The 21956-nt window shown below is 57.6% G+C and overlaps 1 protein-coding gene across 2 annotated transcripts in view; it reads right to left on the bottom strand.

Moving 5' to 3' along the window:
- The window catches only part of FOXP4 (forkhead box P4), a 33920-nt gene extending 13236 nt beyond the window's left edge, over window positions 1-20684 (bottom strand). For both annotated transcript variants that reach the window (XM_040643454.1, XM_040643455.1), the window contains exons 1-5: window positions 20459-20684; window positions 8505-8600; window positions 2430-2552; window positions 1755-1841; window positions 32-179 (exon numbers count right to left, since the gene is read on the bottom strand). In XM_040643454.1, coding sequence (XP_040499388.1) covers window positions 32-179; window positions 1755-1841; window positions 2430-2552; window positions 8505-8600; window positions 20459-20671 — 667 coding nt within the window. In that variant the 5' untranslated portion in view covers window positions 20672-20684. The remainder of the gene's footprint in view (window positions 1-31; window positions 180-1754; window positions 1842-2429; window positions 2553-8504; window positions 8601-20458) is intronic.
- Window positions 20685-21956: the final 1272 nt, after the last annotated feature.

The raw sequence follows: 21956 nt of genomic DNA, 5'->3' as shown, positions 1-21956 counted from the left end.
TCGGGCCGGGTCCGGGCTGGGGGGCACTCACCTTGCGGGAGGGTCTGCAGGGGCCCCGAGGCTTGGCTGGGCTGCAGGCTGACCAGCCCCTGTCTCTGCAGGCTGAGCAGGTGCTGCTGCTGCAACTGTTGCATTTGCAGGAGCTGCTGCTGGAAGGCCAGCTGCTTGTTCCCCAGGGCCTGGTGGGGGGCCCGAGGGGGCGGGCAGAGAGGGGTGCCATCAGCCTCGGGCACGCCCTCTGGCCCCCACGCTGCGGCCACCCCCTCCCAGGGCCTGTCAGCCCCCGGAGCTGTCGTAGTGGCGTCCGCGGCTGCAGCCTCTCTGCTCCCGGCCCAGCTTCCATAGGGCTGCATGCCTCCTCGCAGTAAACACACGCATGCACGCACGCACGCACACGCGCAAACACACACAGCAGACCCAGACGCTCAGCACGACGCCCTCCCTGCTCCCGCCCCCCTCCTTCCGCTGCCTCAGCTCCCCGCACCGCAGCTGTGCTCGCCTGGAAAGGGGGGGGCTCTCATCACAATGATCGATGAGCCTGTCAGACTCCGGGGGCCACTCCCGCCTGGCGGGCACCCTTCCCACATGCCCGGGTGCCCCCCTTCCGCGCTGAGGAGGGGGCCTACCCCCTCCAGCTCCTCTCCTCTCCTGCTTCTTAGATACAGGGAATCAAAGAGTCTGACGGGACTTTAAAAGATCCACATCAGCTGGTCATTGGGACCCAGGCCTGGGGAAGAGTCACATCTCTACTGCTCAGGCACACACTTGCTCACTGGCTCGCTGGAGGTCTGGAGCTCTGCTCTCTCCCTCCCCCTCCTTCCCCCCCACATTCAGTTCTTCACACAGGCACTGACAAGTCAGCCCGTCAGCAAGTCTTTTCTGAGCCCCAGAAGCCAAGCCAGTCCTGGGTGCTCGGGAGGCAGGGACGTCTCTGCCTGCCTGCCTGCCCTGGGGGTGGGGTGGGGGGCTGGCTATTCAATAAAGCCAGCCTACAGATAATGCAGGGAACGCAACAGCGACAAGACCTTGCCGGGGAGGCTGAGGGCGTTGGGAAATGACTGGGCGTAAGCAAGGCAGCGTTCTGGGAAGAGGCAACTCAGGACCTGGCTGTGGTTTGGCCAGCAGGAGGGAGGCACGTGTCTGGGGCACGGAGGCGGAGCCCAGGGGCCTGGTGTGGAAGCTCTGGAGGCCCTGTGGCCCAGGAGAGGCCGGGGATGTAGGCTGGGGTGTTCTCTGGAGGGGAAGGGTAGGATGTGACAAGAAGTGGCAGAGGTTGGGGCACGGCTGAAGGGAGCATGGCAAGTGGTTTGCTGAGGGACTAGAAGGTGGGGGGGGGGGCGCTGAGGTGCTAAAGTCACTAAGAGACAAGTGGGCAGGAAAGGGCCTGACAACAAGGCAGCTGGTCACGAAGCTGGTCATGAGCAAGGGCCACTGGATGCCCGTTTTCATTAATCCCACAACACGAGTCAAGGAGACAAGGACACGAGTCAAGGAGACAAGGAGACAAGGAGAAAGGACCGCGTGGGGCTGAGGGCAGCTGGAGAGCTGTGCGCCCTGCCCCCTACCGTTCGCATTCCCCCCTGCCCCATGATTCCCTCCCAGCACTTCCTGATATGTCTCCTGTTCCCGCAAGGCAATTCTCTCCAGGCCGCTGTGGGACGCCCAGCCTCTGGCCAGGGGAGGGCTGGGGCAGCAGTCTTTTGAGGGGCACACCGTCCTTTGAGGGGCACACCGGGCTTACCCAAGCCCCTTACCTCTTTGGGTTGCTGCTTCCCAGCCTGCTGTTGGGTGAGGAGCTGTAAGTGGAGCTGCTCTTGCTGCTTCTTATAGTATTCCTGCAGCTGGGGGGGAGGTGGGGGGGGCAGGGGTGGGAGTGGGTTACCAACACACAGGGGACCGCGGACCCCAGAGCAACCCCAGCCCTGTTGTTACAGGGCTCCTGGAGGCAGAAGTAGGGAGTCTCACTGGGGTGGTGAAAGGGACACCCTGCAGGGAGATGCCTGCTCTCCTCAGTCTGCTCTGAGGGTCCCCAGCAGGGCCTGGATGGGGAGGGAGTAGAGAAGGGAGAGGGGGCTTCACCCCGAAGCTCCGAGCCCTCCCTGCCTTTCTGTGGGTTTCCTGAAAAGGTCACAAAGAGCTGCCAGGATGTTCCAGTACTTTGCCCTTCCCTGGGGTTCTGGATACAGAGGTGGGGCCGGCAAGAGGGGTAGAATGGGGGTACTTCTGTGGGAGAGGCCTGACCCCTGACCTCTCCCCAGCTGCCCTGGAGGAATGCCGATCAANNCAGCCTGAGCAGTCCCTCCGGTTTCTGCCCCGGCTTTGGCCAGCAGTGATGTTGGCAGTAAACAGGGTGGGAGATGGGAGGTCAGGGCCTCCCCTGCCCCACCGTCCTCTCTCTGACCTCCCAGCTGCCTTGGGGCCAGACTCACCTGCTGCAGCATGAGTGCCTGTTGCTGCTGGAGCAAGGCCTGCAGCTGTGGGGGCGACAGGATCTGCTGCATCTGTTGGGGGGCAAGCATCTGCGGCGACATCATGGCCACCGACACAGGCACCTGTGGGATTGGGCCCCATTAGCCTGCTCCCCTCGCTCCCACCCACAGTATGGCAGGGTGGACTGGAGGGAGACGGCTGGGTTCAAAACCTGGCTCTGCCACCTACTAGCTGTGTGTCTTTGGACAAGTGACTTACCTCCCTGTTCTCCATTTCCTTGTCTCTGAAGGGGAAGTAGCAACAGGGCCTGCTTCTTAGGGCTGTCGTGCAGATTAATGAGCTGATACTTAGAACAGAGCCTGGTACACAGCAGGCGCTCATGAGGGTGGTCACTATCTCCAGAGAGCCAAGAGGAGACCCTAGTGACACTGGTCGATAGGACCCATATCCACGCTCTGCAGGCTTTCTCCCCCAGTCATGGGGATGGGCAACACCTAGCCATTCCCGGTTCCTGCTCCGTCTGTGCCGAGCGCTATCTCCAAGGTGGGCCTGGCCAGAGGGCCGTCCGCAGCCATGGGACAGATTCAAAAAGGGGACCCCATGGCATGAGGACCTGGATTTCAGCTCCGATTGCGTACATGTCACGCACCCCGGCCCAGCTGTCTGGAGCGCACACACAGAGGCCAGTGCTGACCCAGTGAGTGCCCACCCACGTATACAGGTGTAGTCAGGTCAACGTGGGCTGGAAAAGAACACTAGGCAGGCAGGCAGGAGGCACGCTGCTACTCCTAGCTCTGGAGTGAATTTGCTGTGTGCCCTCCAGGCAAGTCACTTGCCGTCTCTGGGCTGTCAGTTTCCTCAAACCCTAAAACAGGAGCTGAACTAGAAGAGATGACACCTGCCTTCCGGCAGGAACGTGCAGGAGTCTCAGCGTGGAGAGGCTCTCTATCCCTGGCCCTGGCTCAGGCCTCGGGAGGAGGCTCAGAGAACCTAGCTACCAGCAAAAGGTTCCTGGAAAAGCAGTAACATCATTCTTCTCTCTGCCCCACCTCCCTGAAATCCCCGGGCTTTGGGCAGTCCCAGCCAGGGAGGCCCAAGGTGCAACGCTGTCTTGTCCCGCGGTTTTGGCAGGACAGGTGCCCTGATGGGGCTCAGAGCCCGGCTTGTCTAATCTCCCCTCCCACTGCCAAGTCTTAGAAGCGCCCCCCCTTCCCACACACAGCAGGCCCTCACTGAGTATTTGCTCCCTTGAGCTGAAATACCTCCCCCAGCAGATCAGAGGCCTGTCTGCTAGCCCAGGGGTGGGGAGGGAGGGGTTTGGGCAGCCCAGTCAGGGAGCAGTATCCTGTAGGGACTTGTCCTGGGCAGGATGTGACAGGTTATGTCCTCAGGGGACTTACGGCCCCTGTCACCTCCCCCTTGCCGCGTGGGTAGGGCAGGGGAGGAGGAGCTGGTTCCCTTCCAGATCCCTGGCAGGGGCAGGACTCAGCCTCAAGCCACCAATGAGGGAATCCCCAGGCAGAGGAGTAGCAGGGGCAGTGTTGTAGATCCAGGGACATGGGGGAGCTCCCAGTGCCCCCGATTCTTCTTCCGCCCCACCCCAGTAACTAATGGCTGAGCCCCAGCCCTGGGCTTATCTCCTTTATCCCAGCCATCTCTGTGCCAACAGCCCTGGGCGGGGCATACCCTCGCTCTTTAGCCGTGAACACTGTGTGTGAGTGAAGGCTCCCAGGGGCCTCTAACGAGGAGCCTTAAGTGGCAGGGTTGGGATTCAGGCCCAGGTCTGTGAACTCCATGGCTCCTGGTATTTCCCCATCCACACGGCCTTCCCTACCCCGGAGCAGATCTTGAGGAAGGTTAGGAAGCGTGTTTGGAAACTGAACTATCCAGGGAGCGGAGGGGTCCAGGAGGCTGGAGATCCAAAGGCCAAGCTCCCTTTGTACAGCTGTATCTGGAGGAGACTCTAGAAAGCCAGACCGTAGGGGCCTTCTGGTCCTCCCTCTCAGAGGGGTCTGGGCGAGGGGGCAGACAGTGACACAGACCCCCACACCTCTTGAGGAGTCAGCCTGTGTCCTCTGCTGGGTGCCCCCGAGACTGGGAGGAGGCTTGGCTGTCCTTTCTTTCCTCCTCCCGTGGCGGTGCCCACCAGAGCTCAGAGTCCTGGATTTCTGAGTCAGGTGACCTAGGTTCTTGTCCCTGACTCGGAGGATTCTCTAAATCACCTGCCTCACCTTTTCCACCCAGACCGCTAGGTGCTAATGATGTGCCTTTAGGCACTTCCCTAAATCCTCACACCAAATGGGGGCGGGGGAGCGGGTCTAATCATCATGACCGTTTTACAGATGAGAAAACTGAGACGTAGAGAACTTAAATAACCCGGCCTGTCCCCAAAGGGGGAGTGGGAATAGAGGTAAGTGAAAGTGATTTGTAGGCCATTAAATTCTATACAAATGTAGAGAAAACTACTTTGTAAAACATTCTGCGTTTTCCTCTTCTCCTCCTTTCCCTCTTTCTCCAACACCAGAAGGCACCACATGGCCAGGGTTCCTGAGGACCAGGGCCCACAGCCTGCCCTCCTCATGCTGGGAGGACTGAACTAGAGAAGGACATGGCCCAGGCAGGGAGACAGCCCAGACACGAGGGGATCTTTCCAGCCACTAGGGCTGTGAGTCACGGTGAGTGGCATGCAAGAAAGGATGTGGCATTTCCTTCCTTGGGGCTTTCCTACTTGGACGCAGGGGAGTGGAAGAGATGACCTTGGAAGGCCTCCCTGGCCCCCGCCGTTCCTGCCAATTGGCCCAACAGCCGGCTGGAGAGGCGGCTCCATGCAGCCAGATTACTTTGGGTATACTGGTCTCCCGGGGCCCAAGGGGCCAAGAAAGGTCAGGAGGTGGCTGCTGCATGCTGAGCTCCTGAGCTGGCTAATACCATGCACCCCCCTCCATGCCCCTTAGGGTTCTGAGAACTGAATTGGAGCCCCACTGGTGTCCCCGCTGACCCTTCACTAGGCTGGGATGTGTCAGGATAGGCGCTGTCGGCTTGTCAGCTCAGCAAGGCCCGTGAGTCACTGTCTGGAGAGTGGCCAGGGCAGCCAAATGCTTACCGAAGCCCTGGCAGTGTGAGCCGTGGGCTAACCGCCCACAGCTGCCTCCAGCCCCTCCCTCAGGGACCCTGCCCAGGCCCCTGGGTCCTCCACCCACCATGAGTACAGTGTGCTTGTCCAGGGGCTGAGAGTGGAGAGGCTGAACACCCCACGGATACAATTTGATGCCAGAATCAAGGACCCAAACTCAACGTCTGAAGCCTCTGAAATGGGATCTAGGGTCCTTGGCTCAGTGGGGAGACCAGGCCAGAGCTTTGGTGAAATTCCCTTGCAGATGACCAGAAGGAAGTCCTCAGACTAGTTCTGGCCTGGGGCTGCAGTAAGAAAGAAGTGATGGGGCACCAAGACGAATTTCCAGAAATTCTGGAAGTGTCAGCCTCAGCGGTGCTGAGAAGATGCTATGGAGGTTGGGCAGAGCTAAGGGGCCCGGCCCTAGCCACTGTCCCCTCCGCCCCTCAAAACTCCCGGCTACCTTTGCTGCCTTCTGTAACTGACCTCTCCCCACCTGTGACCCAGGCCTGGGCACAAGCTAGGCCATCTCCAGGCTGCAGCTGGACACTAACATGGTTCTAGAAACTTCTGAAGCTGGCTCCAGGAGAGGGGTGGTGAACAAGGTTGGGAGGTGAGGCAGCCAATCCTGCCTTGCACTGGGGAGCTGCCCTGTCATGTGGGGGCCAACGGGTGGCCATCTATCTTTCTTCATTAACCACTTTACTCACAGAGAAGCTATTTGTAGGACTTGGGCCCCACTCAGGGACAGAAGCTCCACCCTCCTAAGAGACTGTGGACCGAAGGGTGGGGCTGAGAGGCAAGGAAGGTACCCAGGGTTGGAAGAGGAAGAGGGTCAACAGTTGGAGCTCCAGACTCCTGGGGAAGTTCAGACACGGCCCCATGAACGCCGCCTCCCTGAAACCAGAGAAACACCCGCCCAGGGCTCTGCACCTGGGAACACCTGGTGTTCACTACTGTGCAAAGCACACACGATGGCACAGTACAGGCATTCAAGTCTAAATTCTGGAGCTAGCTGTTTGGGGTCAAATCCTGGGTCCGTCCCTTAGTAGCTGTGTGACTCAGGACAAGTGACTTAACCTATCTGGGCCAAGGTCTCCCCATCCGCAAGATGGGGCTAATAATAGCATCTGTAGACCCCATAGGGTTGTGAGGATAAAGGGAGACAATGACACTTGTAAAGCACTTAGTGTCTGCCCCGTGGTAAGCACTGTAAATGCTGTTAGTTTCATTAGTACTGAGCAAGTATTTGATGAATGGATGAATCAGTCAATGATTCGGAGGAGGAGGCAAGGAGAGAGAAGGCCTGAGAAAAGGATCATTTGTTCTGTCTCTCTGACCAAAATTTCTGTCTCTTATTCTGAGCCATCCAGGGCTGCTCTTGTTTTGGGAAAGGGGCTCTCCTAAGGAAGATTCCATAGCCTCCCCTCCCCTCTCAATTATTTCAGATCTCCTACCCCTCATAGCCAGCCATTAAGTCCTTCTTGATGCCTGACCTCAGTCCCTCCAACTACCATCAAGCTCCTTCCCTCCTGCCTTGGGCCAGCAGGACCTCTCTGGCTGGGGGAACGGTCTTGTTCCCCAGCCCACCCCTCCCAGTTCCTAGAAGGGGGTGTGAGGCCAGGCCCAGGGTGAGGACCACTCAGAGCAGTAGCCTGAGGGCCACTTCAGATTCACGGAATATGTGGGGAGTGGGGGGATCCCTAATTCAAAGAGGCCCAGTCCTCACACCACATGGGTACGAGAACCTTCTACATCTTTCCAGTGCCAGAACTTTCTCTTCTTCCCATTATTGACCTTCTGGATTCTGTTCTCACCTCCCCCCCAAACCACTACCCATCTTGGCCCAATTCCTCCCCCTTGAGGGCTGTCTCATTAGGTTCAAGACTCCTAAAAGAGGGCCACTGCTCAGGCCCTGTATCTGTCAGTCACCTTGAACTTCTTCAAACCATTTTCCCAACATAAGCTTGTTTGACTAAGCTTGTTTGATGTAAGACTCAGATACTCCTCAGAGCACTGGAATCCCCGCCCCCCGCCCCACCCCAGGACAAAGCCTAGTTCTGGGTCCTTCTCGGAGCACCCAGCACCTCATCCCTGCTGTCTTTTTCACTTCCCTCCTTCCTTCAGCACCCCACCCCCACAACCTCCAGAGCTTCTCGCTCAGGATCCTGCTCACTCTTCCTCCCCTAGATAAACTTCCTTTCAAAGCCCTGCTTAATCCTCTCCCCAATTCTGAGCCTCCCCTGCTGCTGTGGGGAGGGGTGGGAGAGCGAGGAAGCGAGGCTGCAGGGCCCAGGGGGAGGGGAGCTGGCTGCCCGAATCGTGACCCACCCAACTCAGACCGCAATTCTCCCAAGTTCTTTGTGACACAAAAGGTAAACAGAAGGCCCAGCTCCCCCCACCCCAACCTCCCACAGATCTCCCCTCCCCCAGCCAGCCAGATGGGCCAGCAAGCTGGGGGAAGGGAAAGGGGGAAAAAAGGGCAGATTGTGCAAAGGAAAACAAAAGAGACAGAGAGACACCAAGAGACAGGAAACTGGGGGAGACAAGAGAGAGTTGGTGGGTGAGAGATGGGGAGGGGGCACGTGGTGACCTCAGCATCTAAGAGAGAGCGGGGAGAGAGGGACAGGCCAAGGGACCCAAGGGGATAGAGAAACAGAAACCTGAAAAGGGACAGGGACCCCCTCAAGGGCAGAGCCAGGGAAGGGAAGCAAGGGGAGGTACCCAGAGAGGGCGTGAGCTGAACACAGACACAAACTCTGAGTGACACACACAAAGAGGCTGAGCAGAGGAAGGCCTGGGCGATCAGGTGGAGACAAGAGAAAGTGAACTTTCTTCACCCCACCCCTGCACTGACCACATTTGCTTCTGGAAAGCTGCTGCTTTGTGGCACTGGGGACTGGCCAGAGCCATCCTCCAGCTGGCCCTACCTGTCCCTTGGGGCCAAGCCCATCCTCCTCACCTGCACGGCAGAGGCCGACTGCTTGCTGTCACTGTTGCCCGGGGAGCTCAGGCCTGAGGCCTGCTGCAGCAGGAACTGCCTGGCCACCTGGAGAGCCTGCAAGAGAGGGGTCGGTCAGCGCAGGGCCTACCTGCTCCAACAGTGGCCTGAAGGGCCAGGAGGAGGCAGGGGGTGGTCAGGGGGCAGTGCAGGATCCAGGTTTCAGGGGCTGTCTGGGGGCAGTAAAGGGAAGGAGGCCAGGCTGAGGTGGAAGGTCTTGGGGGTGGGTGAGAGGGTCGCAGAGTGCAACCGGCCTTGGCGGTAAGCCTAAAGGTAGGAGTCCCTGAGAGGAGCTACCAGGGTGTGGAATCAGAGCCCATAGGGGCCTCACTCTGGGACTGAGAGGTTTTGTTGGGACTCAACGGGGGCAGCAAATGGAAGGGACAGTGGCCACAAAAGGATCCCAGGGGAAGGCACAGCAGATGGACTCCACGTACTAATACTGGTACTACTTGCTGAGCATCTACTATGTGTCAGGCCCTTTCACACACGAGATCTCACTGAATCCTTCCTGTGAGGCTGTGAGGTAGGGATTATCAGTTCCATTCTACAGCTGAGGAAATGGAGTCTCCAGGAGGTAGAGTAAGCTGCCCAGGATCACACAGCCAGGAGGTGTCAGAGAGAGGATCTGAGTCCAGGAAGCCTTGGCCGGGGGGGCCAGTCTGGAGGCAAAGGGAGAAGCATTCACTTGGGGTCACTGCACCCAGTCAAGGGGGATGAGGGTGGAGTCTCAGGGTCTGAGCACTGTGTGGCTTTCTGAGTCCAGAGATCTGGATGCAGGGTCTTGTGGCATGGGGGAATTCGGTCAAGTCCTCAAGGGCATGTGTGAACTTCCAGCGAGTAACTCCGACCTCACTGTGGTGGTCTGGGCTCAGAGGCCCTGGCGGCTTGGACTGGACTAGGAGTTGGCAGGGTCGTAGGAGTGGGAAGTGTGTGGAGTTTGCAGGGGAACAGCTCTGGCCCATCGCTGAGCCTGGAAGGTGAGCAGTGAGAGGTGTGGTGGGAGAGAGGAGGGTTAGGGCGGGAGGCCCATGAAGTTCTCCGTAAGGACGGCCAAGCCCTCCATCACCCCACTCTGGGTCAGTGTGGAGTTCAGAGGCAGGGGATGTGGGGACCTGTCCTGAATCCACATTCCAGGAGCACAAAACCTGCCCTCCCCCATGTTCCACAAAAATCTCCTTCAGCACCGCAGGCAGTTGCATCCAGGTCTTTGACAGGGTGCTCTGGCATCAGACAGTCCTGGGTCTGAATCTCAGTTGTGCTGCTGAGTACGACCTTGGGCATGTTATGACCTCCCCGTGCTTCAGTCTCTTCTGCAAAACCAGGACACTATCCATCTCTGAAATACCAGGGGGGCGGGAGGACTCGAGCTTGGTACCAAGGTGGCATCGCGAAGTGTCCGTTCCCTTCCCTCCTCGGGAATGTGTGTTCTCTCCCTCAGCTCAGTCAGCCAGTGGCCGGCACAGCCTCCTGCCCAGCGCACCTGTGTAACGAGGTATGCTCCCTGCGGCTCCCTCAGCTCTGTCCACACACACACACACACACACACACACACACACACACACACACTCATGTTTGTCCTCACCACAAGCGCCAACAAGGCAAAACCTTATGTGACGCACTCGCACACACTCACCAGCTGCAAACATCACGAGTACCCACTGCATGTGTGCACACGCCCTTCGAAGCCCCTTCTTCACTGCCATTGAACAGCCGAGCCGCCCCCGGCCTCGAACCTAGCTTCCCTCAGCACGGTCTCCAAATACTCACTGGTGGACCTGCGGGCACATGGCTCCCAGCAGACCTAGAGCTCACATGAGCGTGCCCCTCACCAGCCCACCCACCCCCAGATCCTAGGCCTTCCTCAACCCCTCTCTTCCCCTGGACAAGTGGCCAGGGGTTTCTTCTCCAAGATTACTTTGAAAAGTAGAAATCTGACCTTTCTCAGTCAAAAGGCTTTGAGAAGCTATGGAAAGGGGGAGGGGGTTGATAGAAGGAAGAGAGTAGCCACGTGGTCATCAGGAAGGAGCCCCTGTCTCTAGGTGCCTGCGTGACCCCCTCCAGGTCTAATGAGTCAGACACATGCTCTTTGTCCTCCAAAGGTGGAGGTGGGGTAAAGGGGTTGGGGGCCAGAGGACGGGGGGCAAGCTGGGGGAAGAGGAAGGCTTGGAGGAGCTGGCCTGCCCAGGTGACCAGAGCGGAAACACAGGGGAGGGGTTTCCAGGGGAAGTAAGGGGAGGGACCTGGGATGCTGGATTCACTCCCCGTGGACTCTCTTACTTTGTGGTCCCCTGGAGCACGAAATTACAACATTTACAGGAAAAAATGACAGGCCTTATAGTCTTAATCTGTGACGGTCCCTTCACTCACCCTCCTGCCCTCCTCCCACTCTGGGTCTTTCCTCCCCTGCAGGCCCAGTGACAGGGAGCCCAGCCAAGGCTGGGTCCTCCTGGGACTGCCCCCACGCACGTCTTCCTTCACGTTACTGAGCGCCTCCTGTGTGCCAGGGGCTGTGCTGGGTGCCGAGACACACACAGAACTGGGCCCACTCATGGCTGGACTCATGGCTGCAGAGCTGTAAGGACAGCCGCCCATCAGAGCTGGAGTGGAGGTGAGCACCGGGCCGCAGAGCCCAAAGAAGGTGGCGGCACTAGCTATTACCGACAGGAGTCCTGAGGGGCGAGGTCCTCAGGTGGACCAGGAGGCTGAAATGTGTTCCTGGCACAGTGACCCCCACTGCACAGAGGAGTGAAATGGCCCAGCAAGTCCAGGGACTTGAAACCATTCCCGGGCTGGCAGCAGGAGAGGCTGGAGGAGCCCACAGGGGCCCTCAGGTCATCAGGGCCCTGCAGGCACTTCATTCATTCCTTCGTTCGTTCACTTACTCACATGCATGGCCGCCCGCCATGCACAGGTCCTGTGCTTAGAGGCGATGGGGAGGGGACGGTGGACAGCCCAAGGTCATTTTGTGTAGTAATTTGCTTAGAGCTCAGCCCTGACCCAACTTAGAGTGGTTTGGGGACCACTGAAAAATCATGCTGTGGGTGCCCAGGGGTAACGGTGATGGGCAGACCCTGGACCTGGGGTCCAAGCTCCCCTCCCCAGATGGCCTGGACATGACCCTGACCGCTCAGCGTACTCCAGTGTTCCTCCATTCCCCACTCCCTACCACCGTCCACACATCCAGACTCCAGGCTGGGGACAGCACCCTGGGAGCGAAGGGGGTCCCTCTGGCCCAGGATGCCCACCTCCAGGGGAGTCACCCAAGGGATCAGGTAGGTCGGGAGACTTCCTGAAGCCCCACCTGGGTCCTATCCCCCACTCCGACACGCCAGGACTCATCTATACCGGCTGTTGGCCCTGGGGCCTGATTACATCACCAGCCTGCCCGCTGCTGAGAGACTTGGGCAGTGGTGGCCCCCACCCCACAGAGCCAGCCCCACTTTCTCTGATGATGCCAACCAGGTCACAGCTCCCTTGAAAACACACATGTTGTCAAAGCATCTGTGAGCCCCCTTCCCAGCCAGCAGCAGACACATTTGTGCAATTCACTCTGGTTTAGGCTGAACAGGGGAGGCAGGCTAGGCGGACAGGGTTCAAGAGCTGGCATTTGTACAGGGCTACTTCTTGTTGAAGCTTCACCCCCTTGAGTGAGGCAGGGCCCGTGACACGGTCTACATCTTCCAGACAAGGAAACTGAGACCCAAGGTCCCACAGCCAGGAAATGGAGTCCGGACACCTCTGACTGCCCAGCCACCCCGACCCACGGCAGGGCCTTCAGAAGCTTGAACATGGTCTCTCTAGGCCTGTGACCCTGGTCTCCCCCGAGCCTGGGTGCTTTCAGCTGTCTAGGTGTGAAGGGGAGCTAAGGCTGGTGCAGGCGGGTAGACAAGACCAAAACAGGAATCGTCAGGAAGCTGGGCTCGATGTCCCTTCCCCGAGGACCAGAGATACCCAAACACAGCCTGGATGGAGAAAGGCATTTAGAATCCCATACGAAGGAGAAGCCATCAAGGAACCCTTAGGAGGGAGGGAGGGAGATGGGGGGCTCGGGGAAGTCATTCGGCCTCTTAAATCCCCTCTCTCCACCCCTTGGACTTAAAACCTCATCTCCAGCTCTGTGCTTTGGAGGATAAGTTCTAGTCTTCCTTCAAAGGGGGCAGTGCTAGGCCGTTCAGTTCATGGACCCTGGTCAGAGATCCAGATCCAAACCCTGGCTCCACCATATACTGAGTGACCCTGGGTAAGTCACTTTACCTCTCTGAGTCTCAGTTTCTTCCTCTGTGAAATAGGATTAACCCTGTCCTTAGTTCCCAGGGCTGCTATGAAGAGTACACGAGGCACGGGGAGTACTTAGCACCGTGCCGGGCACCCGGTGGGTACAGAATGGACACCAACTTGTGTCTTTACTATTAATCTGCCACCTTCCCTGGCAGCTCCTGGTTATTTGTCCAGTGCCGCCTGGCAGGACCGGCTCACCAAACCCTTCCCTAGCCTATACCCCTTCCCCCTCCAGCCCAAGAACTGTCTTGCTAATGAAGGCGAACTCCACCCCCTCCCCCCCCCACCGCCCATCCATTCAGAAGTCATTAGCAGGATCTCCGCAATTAGGAACAAATGGCTTATAACGGATGGAGAGGAATGAAGCCAGAGCTTGGAGGGCAACAGGGGCTGCTATGAAAAGAAAAACAAGTCTTGGAGCAGGAGGGTCTCTTGTCCGCAGGATGAGACCAAACCCTCATTTCGGTCTCTGAGAATTCAGGGGGGAGGGACCAGCATCCTCTCGATGGAGGCCAGGTGCAGGGCTATTTACTGGTCCTTTCTGGGGGCTGAGGATTGGGAGGGCGGGGACATGGTGCTCAGAGACAAGCTTGCAAGGGCTGAACTTTGAGAATGGAGCTGGAGAACCTCACAGACCTGGCAAGCTGGAAGTGTTGGAGGGTCTCCAGTCTCATGTTTTTTAAATCTCTGGCCATGATCTAATGGTGGGTCATAACAGCAATTTAGTGGGTCAAAAAAAATAGGAACACACACACATATTAAGAAAGCATCAGAGTTATTAGGTGAGCATAAGCATTGTTTCATGAAACTGTGTTCTAGGGCTGCAAGTAAAATGTATCTCTTAGAGCGGATCTTAAGCAAAACGGTTTGTGAAGCGTAGCTGTGGTTCACGTCATAGATGTGGAGATGATACAGAGAGGGACAGTGACACGCCCCAAGTCACACAGTAGCAGAGGCAGAATCTGAATGCCCTGGGCCTGCCATGGGCTCTGGGCAGGGAAGAGGAGCCCTAAGCGGCCGGGCAAGATGGAGGACTCCCTGGCAAATTTAGGTTTCATCTGCATTGTGGGGAGGGGCAGCCAAAATAAAATCCAAGCTTCTTTTGTCTGCATCTAGCTAATGTTGGCAAAACTGAGATAGACATTGTCTTGATGATTAATTTCAACTGGGGCTGGCTAGATTTAGGGGAAGGGACACAAGGAGGGCATATGGGGGGTGGCGGTTAGCCTATCCCAAACCTGAGAAGAGCCCCAGGAAAGCCTATCACCTGTCCACGCCCCCTCTCCTTACCCACAGCCAGAGTATGACTCTCTATTCATTTATCAATAATTCAGCGAGGATTTGTGAAGCCCCACTGGGCACTCACACTGTCCTAGCCACAGGGGACGCCGGGTGTTTGCTTTAACAGGGATCACGTTCTAATGGGACGAGCCAGACGCTAAAACAAAGACAAGCAGGCTAGGAAGAGACGGTGGTCAGCGTGACACGGGGCATTACCTGGAGGATGGCTGGCTGCCTACTTAAGTTGTATGGCCTGGGAAGGCCTGTCTGAGGAGACTGTTAGGATGAGGAGGGAGCTCTTTCAGGGGACAGTAGTCGCGGTGGACGGAAGAGCTGGTGCAAGAGCCCCGAGGTGGGACTAAGCTCGGAGCATATACGAACTTCCAAGGCCAGAGTGGCCAAGCTGTGCCTGGAAGGAAGTCCCAGAAGTGAGCGGGAGCCAGCTCACACAGGGACGAGGGTTTTGATTTCATTCTATGCTTGAGGAAGATTTGCTGGAGGATCTTAAGCAGGCAGTGATAGAATCTCTGAGGGCAGATACCTAACCCGCTGCCAGTAAACAGTAGGTGCCTAATAAGTACTTGTTGCTTTGAATTAAACAGGAAACACTTCTCCATCCACTGCTTGAAATGCAACTCCTCTGAGGCCAGACAGTGGAGGGAAGGGGCCCAGGGAGAAGGGTCAGAGGTCAGTGGCCGCCACCACTAAAGGTACTGACCCGGGGAGATCCAAGTTCTCGACTAGCTAGGCTTTGTCCTCCAGCAGAGACATAAAAAAATGAAATGACACAGAAAAGGGGGGCAAGGAGGATGGGGGAGAGGAGACCATAAAACCCCTGAAGTGATTCTACACCTTTTTCCCTTGAAAAAAAAAAAAAAAAGCTTTTTGGAAAGGCTGTAAATTTTTTTTACACCAACCTCGTAAAAATGACATTGGCGCATTCTCAAATTAGAACCATTAAAATGAAAACCAGCAACGGGCTGATACAGGCAGGCCCACGTGGGTGGGAGACTCAGAGCCTGGGTGCACAGCTGGGTTTCGGGCCCCCTTCCCCACCAACGCCAAGAAGGGCCTCTGGCCTCCAGGAGATGAGAACTGACAAGTGACCCCAGCCGCCCTGAGGGGGTTAAGGCTCTGAGGGGGGAAAGGCGCTCCTCTCTGGCTCCCAGGTTCCCTCCCTGCCCCGCGGGGGTGCGCAGGAGGTGGGGCCAGGGAGCTGGGGGGATCTGGAAGGCACGGAAACAGAGCAGGGAGGTGGCGGCCCTGCCCCGTCACCCCCCTGCTGGCTCGCACTGCCTCCCAGAACCCCACCGCAGCTGTGGGTTCTCTAGAAGCGGGACACCTCCAGTTCCCGGTCCAGAGCCACCCTGGGCCCAGCCACGATCCCTCACACTAGTGCTTCTGCAGGAGGCTCAAGTGTGGGACATAGAGGGGGGCACGCAGGGGCATGCCAGTCCCTTCCCAAGGACTCCCCCTGGGGCTGCTCAGAATAAAGGCACCCCACTGGTGAAGAACTAGCTGACCCACTGAGGGGTGGTCGTCCCCACTTTACTCTTTCACTCTCAGAAGAGGAACATTCAGCCACCCCTCTCCCAAATTCTCCCCTCTGTCCCCAAGCTCCCAATCAGTACGGATAAGAACCTTGGCATAAAAAGAGGGTGGAAGAGGGACAGAGAGGGTGTCAGAATTCCATACCAGAAGGGAAGGCTGGGGGTAAGGTGGGCTGGTTCCCTCCTAGTCCCAGCAAAGCAGGGCCCTGGGGGATCCTTCTCCTTGGGCTTGGGGCCTCTCCTCTGACTTTCCCACCCGCCTTGCCCTAGCGGCCTCCTGGGGAAACTCTTTTTATCGGACTGGGAGGCAGAAAGACAAAACAGGGAGGCCTTTGGCTTAGTAACCCAGGACGGGGACAAGAGGGGGGTGAAGGCCCTCTCCCGCCACAACCCCCACGACCCTGGAGGCTGCCTTCCTCCCCGACCCTCTATTTCCTGGTGGCGTCAAGTTGGCAAGTCATTTCCGTGAGCTATGCTGCAGCTGTTGGTGAGGCAAGGGCTTCACTGACAGGCTCCTGTGTCTCCCCTCTGGGGATGGGGCGGGGGGCAACTCTCCCTCCAGGTCCCCAGCACCTCCTGCGGAGGGCCTCATCCTACTGAAAGAAAAGGGAAGAGACCAGAGAGGAAGAGTAGAGTCTCGGGGCACGAGTCCCAAGGAGAAATGTGTCCCTGACCTGAGGACTCAAGACCACTGTTGACAGTGTGTGTGAGGTGGGGGGGTGTGTGTGTGTGTGCTAATTCACCCCAGAAGCCTCCCTTCCCACACTGTCCCCCTAAGTAGCTTGGGCAGAGGAGGGCCAGATGGGGGAGGAAATAAAAAATGTCTTCCATTCTTCTCTTCCTCTGTGCTCTGACATCCCCCCCATCTCTTAGGAGGGGGTGAGTTAAAAGCCCATTAATGTGCAGAGCCCCCCAACCCCTTTGAATGTCCTCACAGGATGTGAACAGGGTGGGATTTGGCCCCGGTTGTCACAGCAACTGCGGTGGGAGTTCCCAGACGCTAGGCAACCCTCCTGTGACCCTCACTGACCTGTCACCCCCGAAACCTGAGGACAATGGAAGTGCAGGCTCCAGAGGCCCAGGATGCCTTTCAGTGTGACCGCCAGCAGCTCCACCAGCCTCCACCCCACCCGGCCCAGCCCTCCCGGCCCCAAGATCGGCTCTCCTAGGCCAGAGCGGTCAGGCCCCGTCCCCAAGGCCTCTCCGGACCTGCCACCTCCCACACTCATCCCAGCCCTCGCTGCCCCCCATCAGAGCCCAAAGGGTATCTGCATAGTCCCTGGGGGAACACCCCCCCACCCTGTCCTGGGGCGACATTTCATCCAGGTGAAATCAGATTAGGATAAAATGCAAGGCCAACCTTCAAAGAAAAAAGCCATCAGAGGGAAAATGGGAGGAAGGAGACTTTGCTCGGTGAAGGAAGGGGATGGGTGGGCAGCTGGCATGTCTGCTGGGCCCAGGGTATTCTTTAACAGCAGCTGGGGATCATCAACTCCAGTTGGCCGGCAGGGAGCCCCGTGTAAATAAGGGTCAATGCATGTTTGCTGAATGAATGCGTGCTCCAAGGCCTACTGCACCTTGAGCCTTCTTCTCATGGTGGGTTCCCCGTAAAGGGGTGAGACTGGAGACCCAGGGAAAGCCCTCAGGACAGCGTGGAGCCAGTGTGCTCTGCCACTCAGCTTGAGAGTTGGGAGCCAGAAGTGGAGGCCTTGACTGCTGGGGGGGGGGCAGCCAGCGGGGGACCCTCTCTCTAGTCAGAAGGGGCCTGGCAGCCAAGCCATGTCACCCCCCACCCCCGCCCCCAGCCTCTGTTTGAACAAGCTCCCCGGCCTGCTGTTGCATGGAAACGGGTGCCTGCTCTCTGCTCTCTTCCAAAGTGATGCAGCCGCCCTCTTCAGCACTGTTTGTTTCGGCCTCAAGTCCTGTCACTGGCCTGACTTCTGACTTGCCCTGTTTATCTCCCTCCCCTCTGTCAACTCATTAGTCCCAAAGGCCAAGCCTGCATTTCCAGGACTTATCTACCCAGAGTGGAGGGACAGAGACCAGCAGACAGACGGAAAGAGGCAGAGGGGTTTGGAGGCCCAAGGAGGCCCGAGGGGGAGGAATAGGAGCAGTGCACAGCCCGCCCACCTGCCCCCATCCTCCGTCCTCCAGAGTGGCTACTTAGCGCCTGTGGGCTGTATTGCTTTCGTGTGTCTAAGAGCTTTTAGGGCTGGGAATGGAGTGCTCTCGTGCACTCACCAGTGGACATTTATTTAGCACCTACTATGTTTCAGACCTCACTCCCTCCATTTCCCAGGGGACTTTGGGACAAGGGTAGTGGCCAAAAGGAGGCTGTGCTGAGCTCCGGTCCAGGAACCGGGAGACCTGGAGTCTAGCTCCAGCTGTTCCTGTGTCACCAAGCCCAGTCAGTGCCCCCTCATCTGTAGAATGGGAATAATAGCCCCCACCTCCCAGAGCTGGCTGGTGACAAGTGACCTGTGTATGAGAAAGACGCAAAGTACCAAACAAGGTTATTTGTTTGTTTGTCCTCAAAGGACTTCCTGATTGGGGCTGAGGGGAGGCAGGAGGAACCCACTGGGCCAGGCTTTCTTTTCTACAGTTATTCTACCCCCACAAATAGTCAGGAACCTTTGTTGTTGGGGGTACCGGAAAATGTTACCCCTGATGCTTCCCCCAAAGCCTGACTCATAGACTGGGGCTAGAAGGACGGGCCACAGACTTTCCTGTTAATTGAAAAACTTATAATTTTAATTTTGCGGGGTTCTTTCATAGCTTGGAGCCAAGAGAACCTTTTTTAAGTCTCAAATATTTTCCTTGGCCCCAGGCACCAGGCCCGTAGTGAGCCCAAATGGATAAAACAGACCTCCGCCTGCCTCCAAATCTCCACCCCAGTTTATTTGTGAAACAGATATAGGATTTTCCAGGACTTTGGGATATTCCCCAAAACAAATAGGAATAACTAGAATGTGGAATATAGATGGCAAAACATGGCTGTGTGCAATGCAGAGCGAAGAAACCTGATCAGTACAGAAAGTTCTGTCTCTCCCCACCCATCTCCCCAGTTATACAGATATCTGTGTTCACTCTGCAGTTGAAGTAATTGTTTAAAAGACACTTTCCAGTGTCAGTAGATTCCCCCCCCACCCTGTCCCATCCCCCACCACATTCAAAATCTTTCCTAGCCCTGTGTGCACAGAGGTGGGGGAAGGGAAGAGGTGGCTATAAAAAATGGGTGGCCTTGGAGACTTCTGGTGGGGTGCGTCTTATTATTATTTTCACAAAGGGTAGGATTTGGCCTTTTGACCTTCTGTCCCCAGTAGATGTCACAAACTCTGTGCGTCTCTTCCCCAGAGATCCTGCTTATTAGGAAGGCTTGGGAGATGCCAGCAAACTCCCAAGGGCTATCTCCCCAGGGAGAGGTGACAGGTCTCCACAGTCCGTAAGAGGAAGTCATTTCTAAAGTCCACAATTCTGTCAGCATCCACATCGACCACTCGGTGCGTGCAGAGACTTCACGCTCAGATTGCACCTGATCCTAAAAACGCTATACTTTAGGCATCAAGGAGGCCAAGGCTCGGGGAGGCCCCAGGAGGCCAAGGTTGCACTGCTGGTTAAGGGGCTGGCTGGGACTTAACCCGGGTTGGTTCCGTTTCTGTGTTAGTGGTGGCTGCCCAACTCTCAGCAGGGTGCCGGGCTTCGGGACAATGCTGCTCCCAGTCTGACCTCCAGCTCCAGAGTGTGGTGGGAAAGGGCCCCGAGGGGCTATGGATCGGGGGAGGAGCTTCAGGGTGAGCCTGGGAGAGACAAGAGGGCAAGGTGGGTATACACATCTGTGCACACATGAGGCAGGGTTGGGGGTGTGGGGGGAGGCGTGCAGGATCTGACTGTTCTGCATTCCCAGCACAGCCCCCAAGGGGCAGTGCCACCAGTGAGCTTGGAGGAGAAGTCAAATAAAAGGAGGAGAATCCCAAGGCCAGGGCTGGCTGGGCCGGTTCTCCTGAACTTGTCAAGCATGATTCTCCCTTTTTCCAGGGGTGGGGCTGTGGGGCCAGGGCCTGGGGCCCCTGCTCTCTCATCACCCAACCAGGCTCCCCACCCCAGGGCCTCTCAAACTTCAGCGGCTAGTCTTGAACTCCTGAACTCTGCAGTTTAGGGTGGAATGATGAAGAGGGGGAGAAGGGAAGGAGAAGGCAGACAAGGATTCCCAGCCTGACCCCTAAAAATGGAGGCCTGTTGTGGCCTCCTGCTCTTGGCCTTTTCCTAGCTGCTTTGGACTCTCGTGCCTGGAAACTTAATTTCTTCACAGTCTGGATTAGGGGCCCAGGCGGAGATGGTGGTGGGGAATATTTTACAAATAAAGTGAAGATACCCCTGTGTACACAGCCCCTTCCTCCAAGGAACATGCACCCTAGAGAGGGGTCTCCCTCTCTCAACCCTGTTAACTTAGCCAGTGTGCAGGAGGAGAGCCCAGGCGACCACCCACCTCAGACACACATTCTCAAGCCTACTTCCCGGTGTGTGTGGGGGGGTGTCTCTCTGCCTTTGTGGGCGTTTCTGAGACTGTTCCAAGCTCAGCGACCTCTGGGCCCTCGTGGCTCCCCCTCCCCACCCGGGCCTTTAGGTGGCCCCTGGAATGGGAGGGCGCAGAGGGCGTCCCTGGAGGCTGGACCTTTTCAAGAGGGTTAAAAGTGAGGCTGTTTGGCAGGAAGCCTGGGACCCACGGCCCCCGGAAGAGAGTGGGAAGAGGCCCCGCGCGCCCCCTCCTGCTCCCGGTTGCTGGGGAGGGGCGCCTGCTCCTACCTGTTGCTGCTGGAAGTGCAGCAGCTCCGCCGGGCTCATCTCGCCGTTGCTGTCCGCGCCCGCCGCCGCGGAGTCCCTGCCCGCGCCGCCTCCGCCAGCGCCCGCCGCCCCGGCCCCGCCGCCGCCGCCATCGGCCTGCCCGGAGATGCTGCCCACGCCGTTCTGACCAGAGGGAGCCGACCTGATTGTCTCCGAGGCGGATTCCACCATCATGTCGCTCTAGCGGGACCTGGGGGTGGGGGAGAGACATGGGGGAGGGGCTGAGGCTCAAGGCTGGACGCATTCTGCCGGGGCAGCAACCCAAGCCCTCCCCCCAAAGCGAACAAAAAGCCCCTCAACCCCCAAACCACACACCACCACCACCACTTAACACCCCCATCCCCGGTCCTAGGGCATCTCCTCCTCCTCAGCTTCCTGGAAGCAGCTCCTGGGACCCTTCTTGGGGTGCGGCCCCCTCCCAATGTCACCCTCTCTCTAGGCTGGGGGAAGGAGCAGGTCCAGACTGAAGCTGAGACTGCCCCACTGCCCTCCTCCCCCACATTTCCTGGACTTCCAGGAGGCCTTAGCAGGGAAGGGGAAGAGGTGTCTTCACCCCTGCCCCTGGGGAGGGTAGGTGGGAAACCCGTGTTGGCCTCTCCCTCCAGGCTAGGTCGTTGGGGAAGCGAGGGTCCCGCTAGAATATCAACCCACTAGGATATCAAAGCGAGGAGGAGCTATTCACTGGGACCAACCATGTTGCTGAGCCCCACCCCCACCAGTAATGACTTCTGTGTGTGTTCCCCATAGATAGAGACTTCCCCCAGGGCAGGGCCTCCTTATAGGGTCTCCTTCCCTAGGACCCAGAAAGGCTCTAATCCACATTTGTTCCACAAATTTGGTTGCCCTTTGCCCAGCACCTACTGGGAGCCACTCAGCGGGGCCTGGAGCTGTGCAGTGAAGGCAGCCAGTGGTCCCACTTCCCTGACCTGCCATTCTAAAGCCCTCAGCTCAGCACCTGGCCAAACGTAGACATTCCATAATGTTTACTATTTCTATAAGTACCATGATTCCTTCTCACGAGGATGGTGAGAGATAATTATCATCCAGATTTTACAGATGGAAAAACTGAGGGTCCAGAGAGTTCAGGGCAAAGAGTCAAGGCCTGAACCCTGTGCCCTCCCTCCGTCCCTCCCCCAGCTGCTTCTCCAGTGGTGGAAACATTCCCAGAAAGAGAGGGTATGTTTGGAACCAGAAGAAGGCCTGCCTGAGTTTCCTTCTACCACTCAAGGAGGTAGGTTCCAGCATCTGCTGGGGGCAGGGAGGGCGCGGGGCAGGGCGCTGAGATGCAAATGGGGGACCTTAGTAAACAGGGCTGCTCTCCAAGTCTGGAGTGTCCCCAGCCCCCTCAGAGGAACATGGATTGCAGTCGAAAGGGACCTGGTTGGTACTGATCTTTGATACGTGTCCTAAACTCCCTAAACCTCAGGGCACCTGGCTGGCTCAGTCAGAAGAGCATGTG

The sequence above is a fragment of the Ursus maritimus genome, unplaced genomic scaffold (assembly GCF_017311325.1).
Source record: "Ursus maritimus isolate PB19 unplaced genomic scaffold, ASM1731132v1 scaffold_29, whole genome shotgun sequence".
Taxonomy (NCBI): domain Eukaryota; kingdom Metazoa; phylum Chordata; class Mammalia; order Carnivora; family Ursidae; genus Ursus; species Ursus maritimus.
The sequence above is the reverse complement of the archived record's forward strand: the minus strand, read 5'-3'. Positions and strand labels throughout refer to the sequence as shown.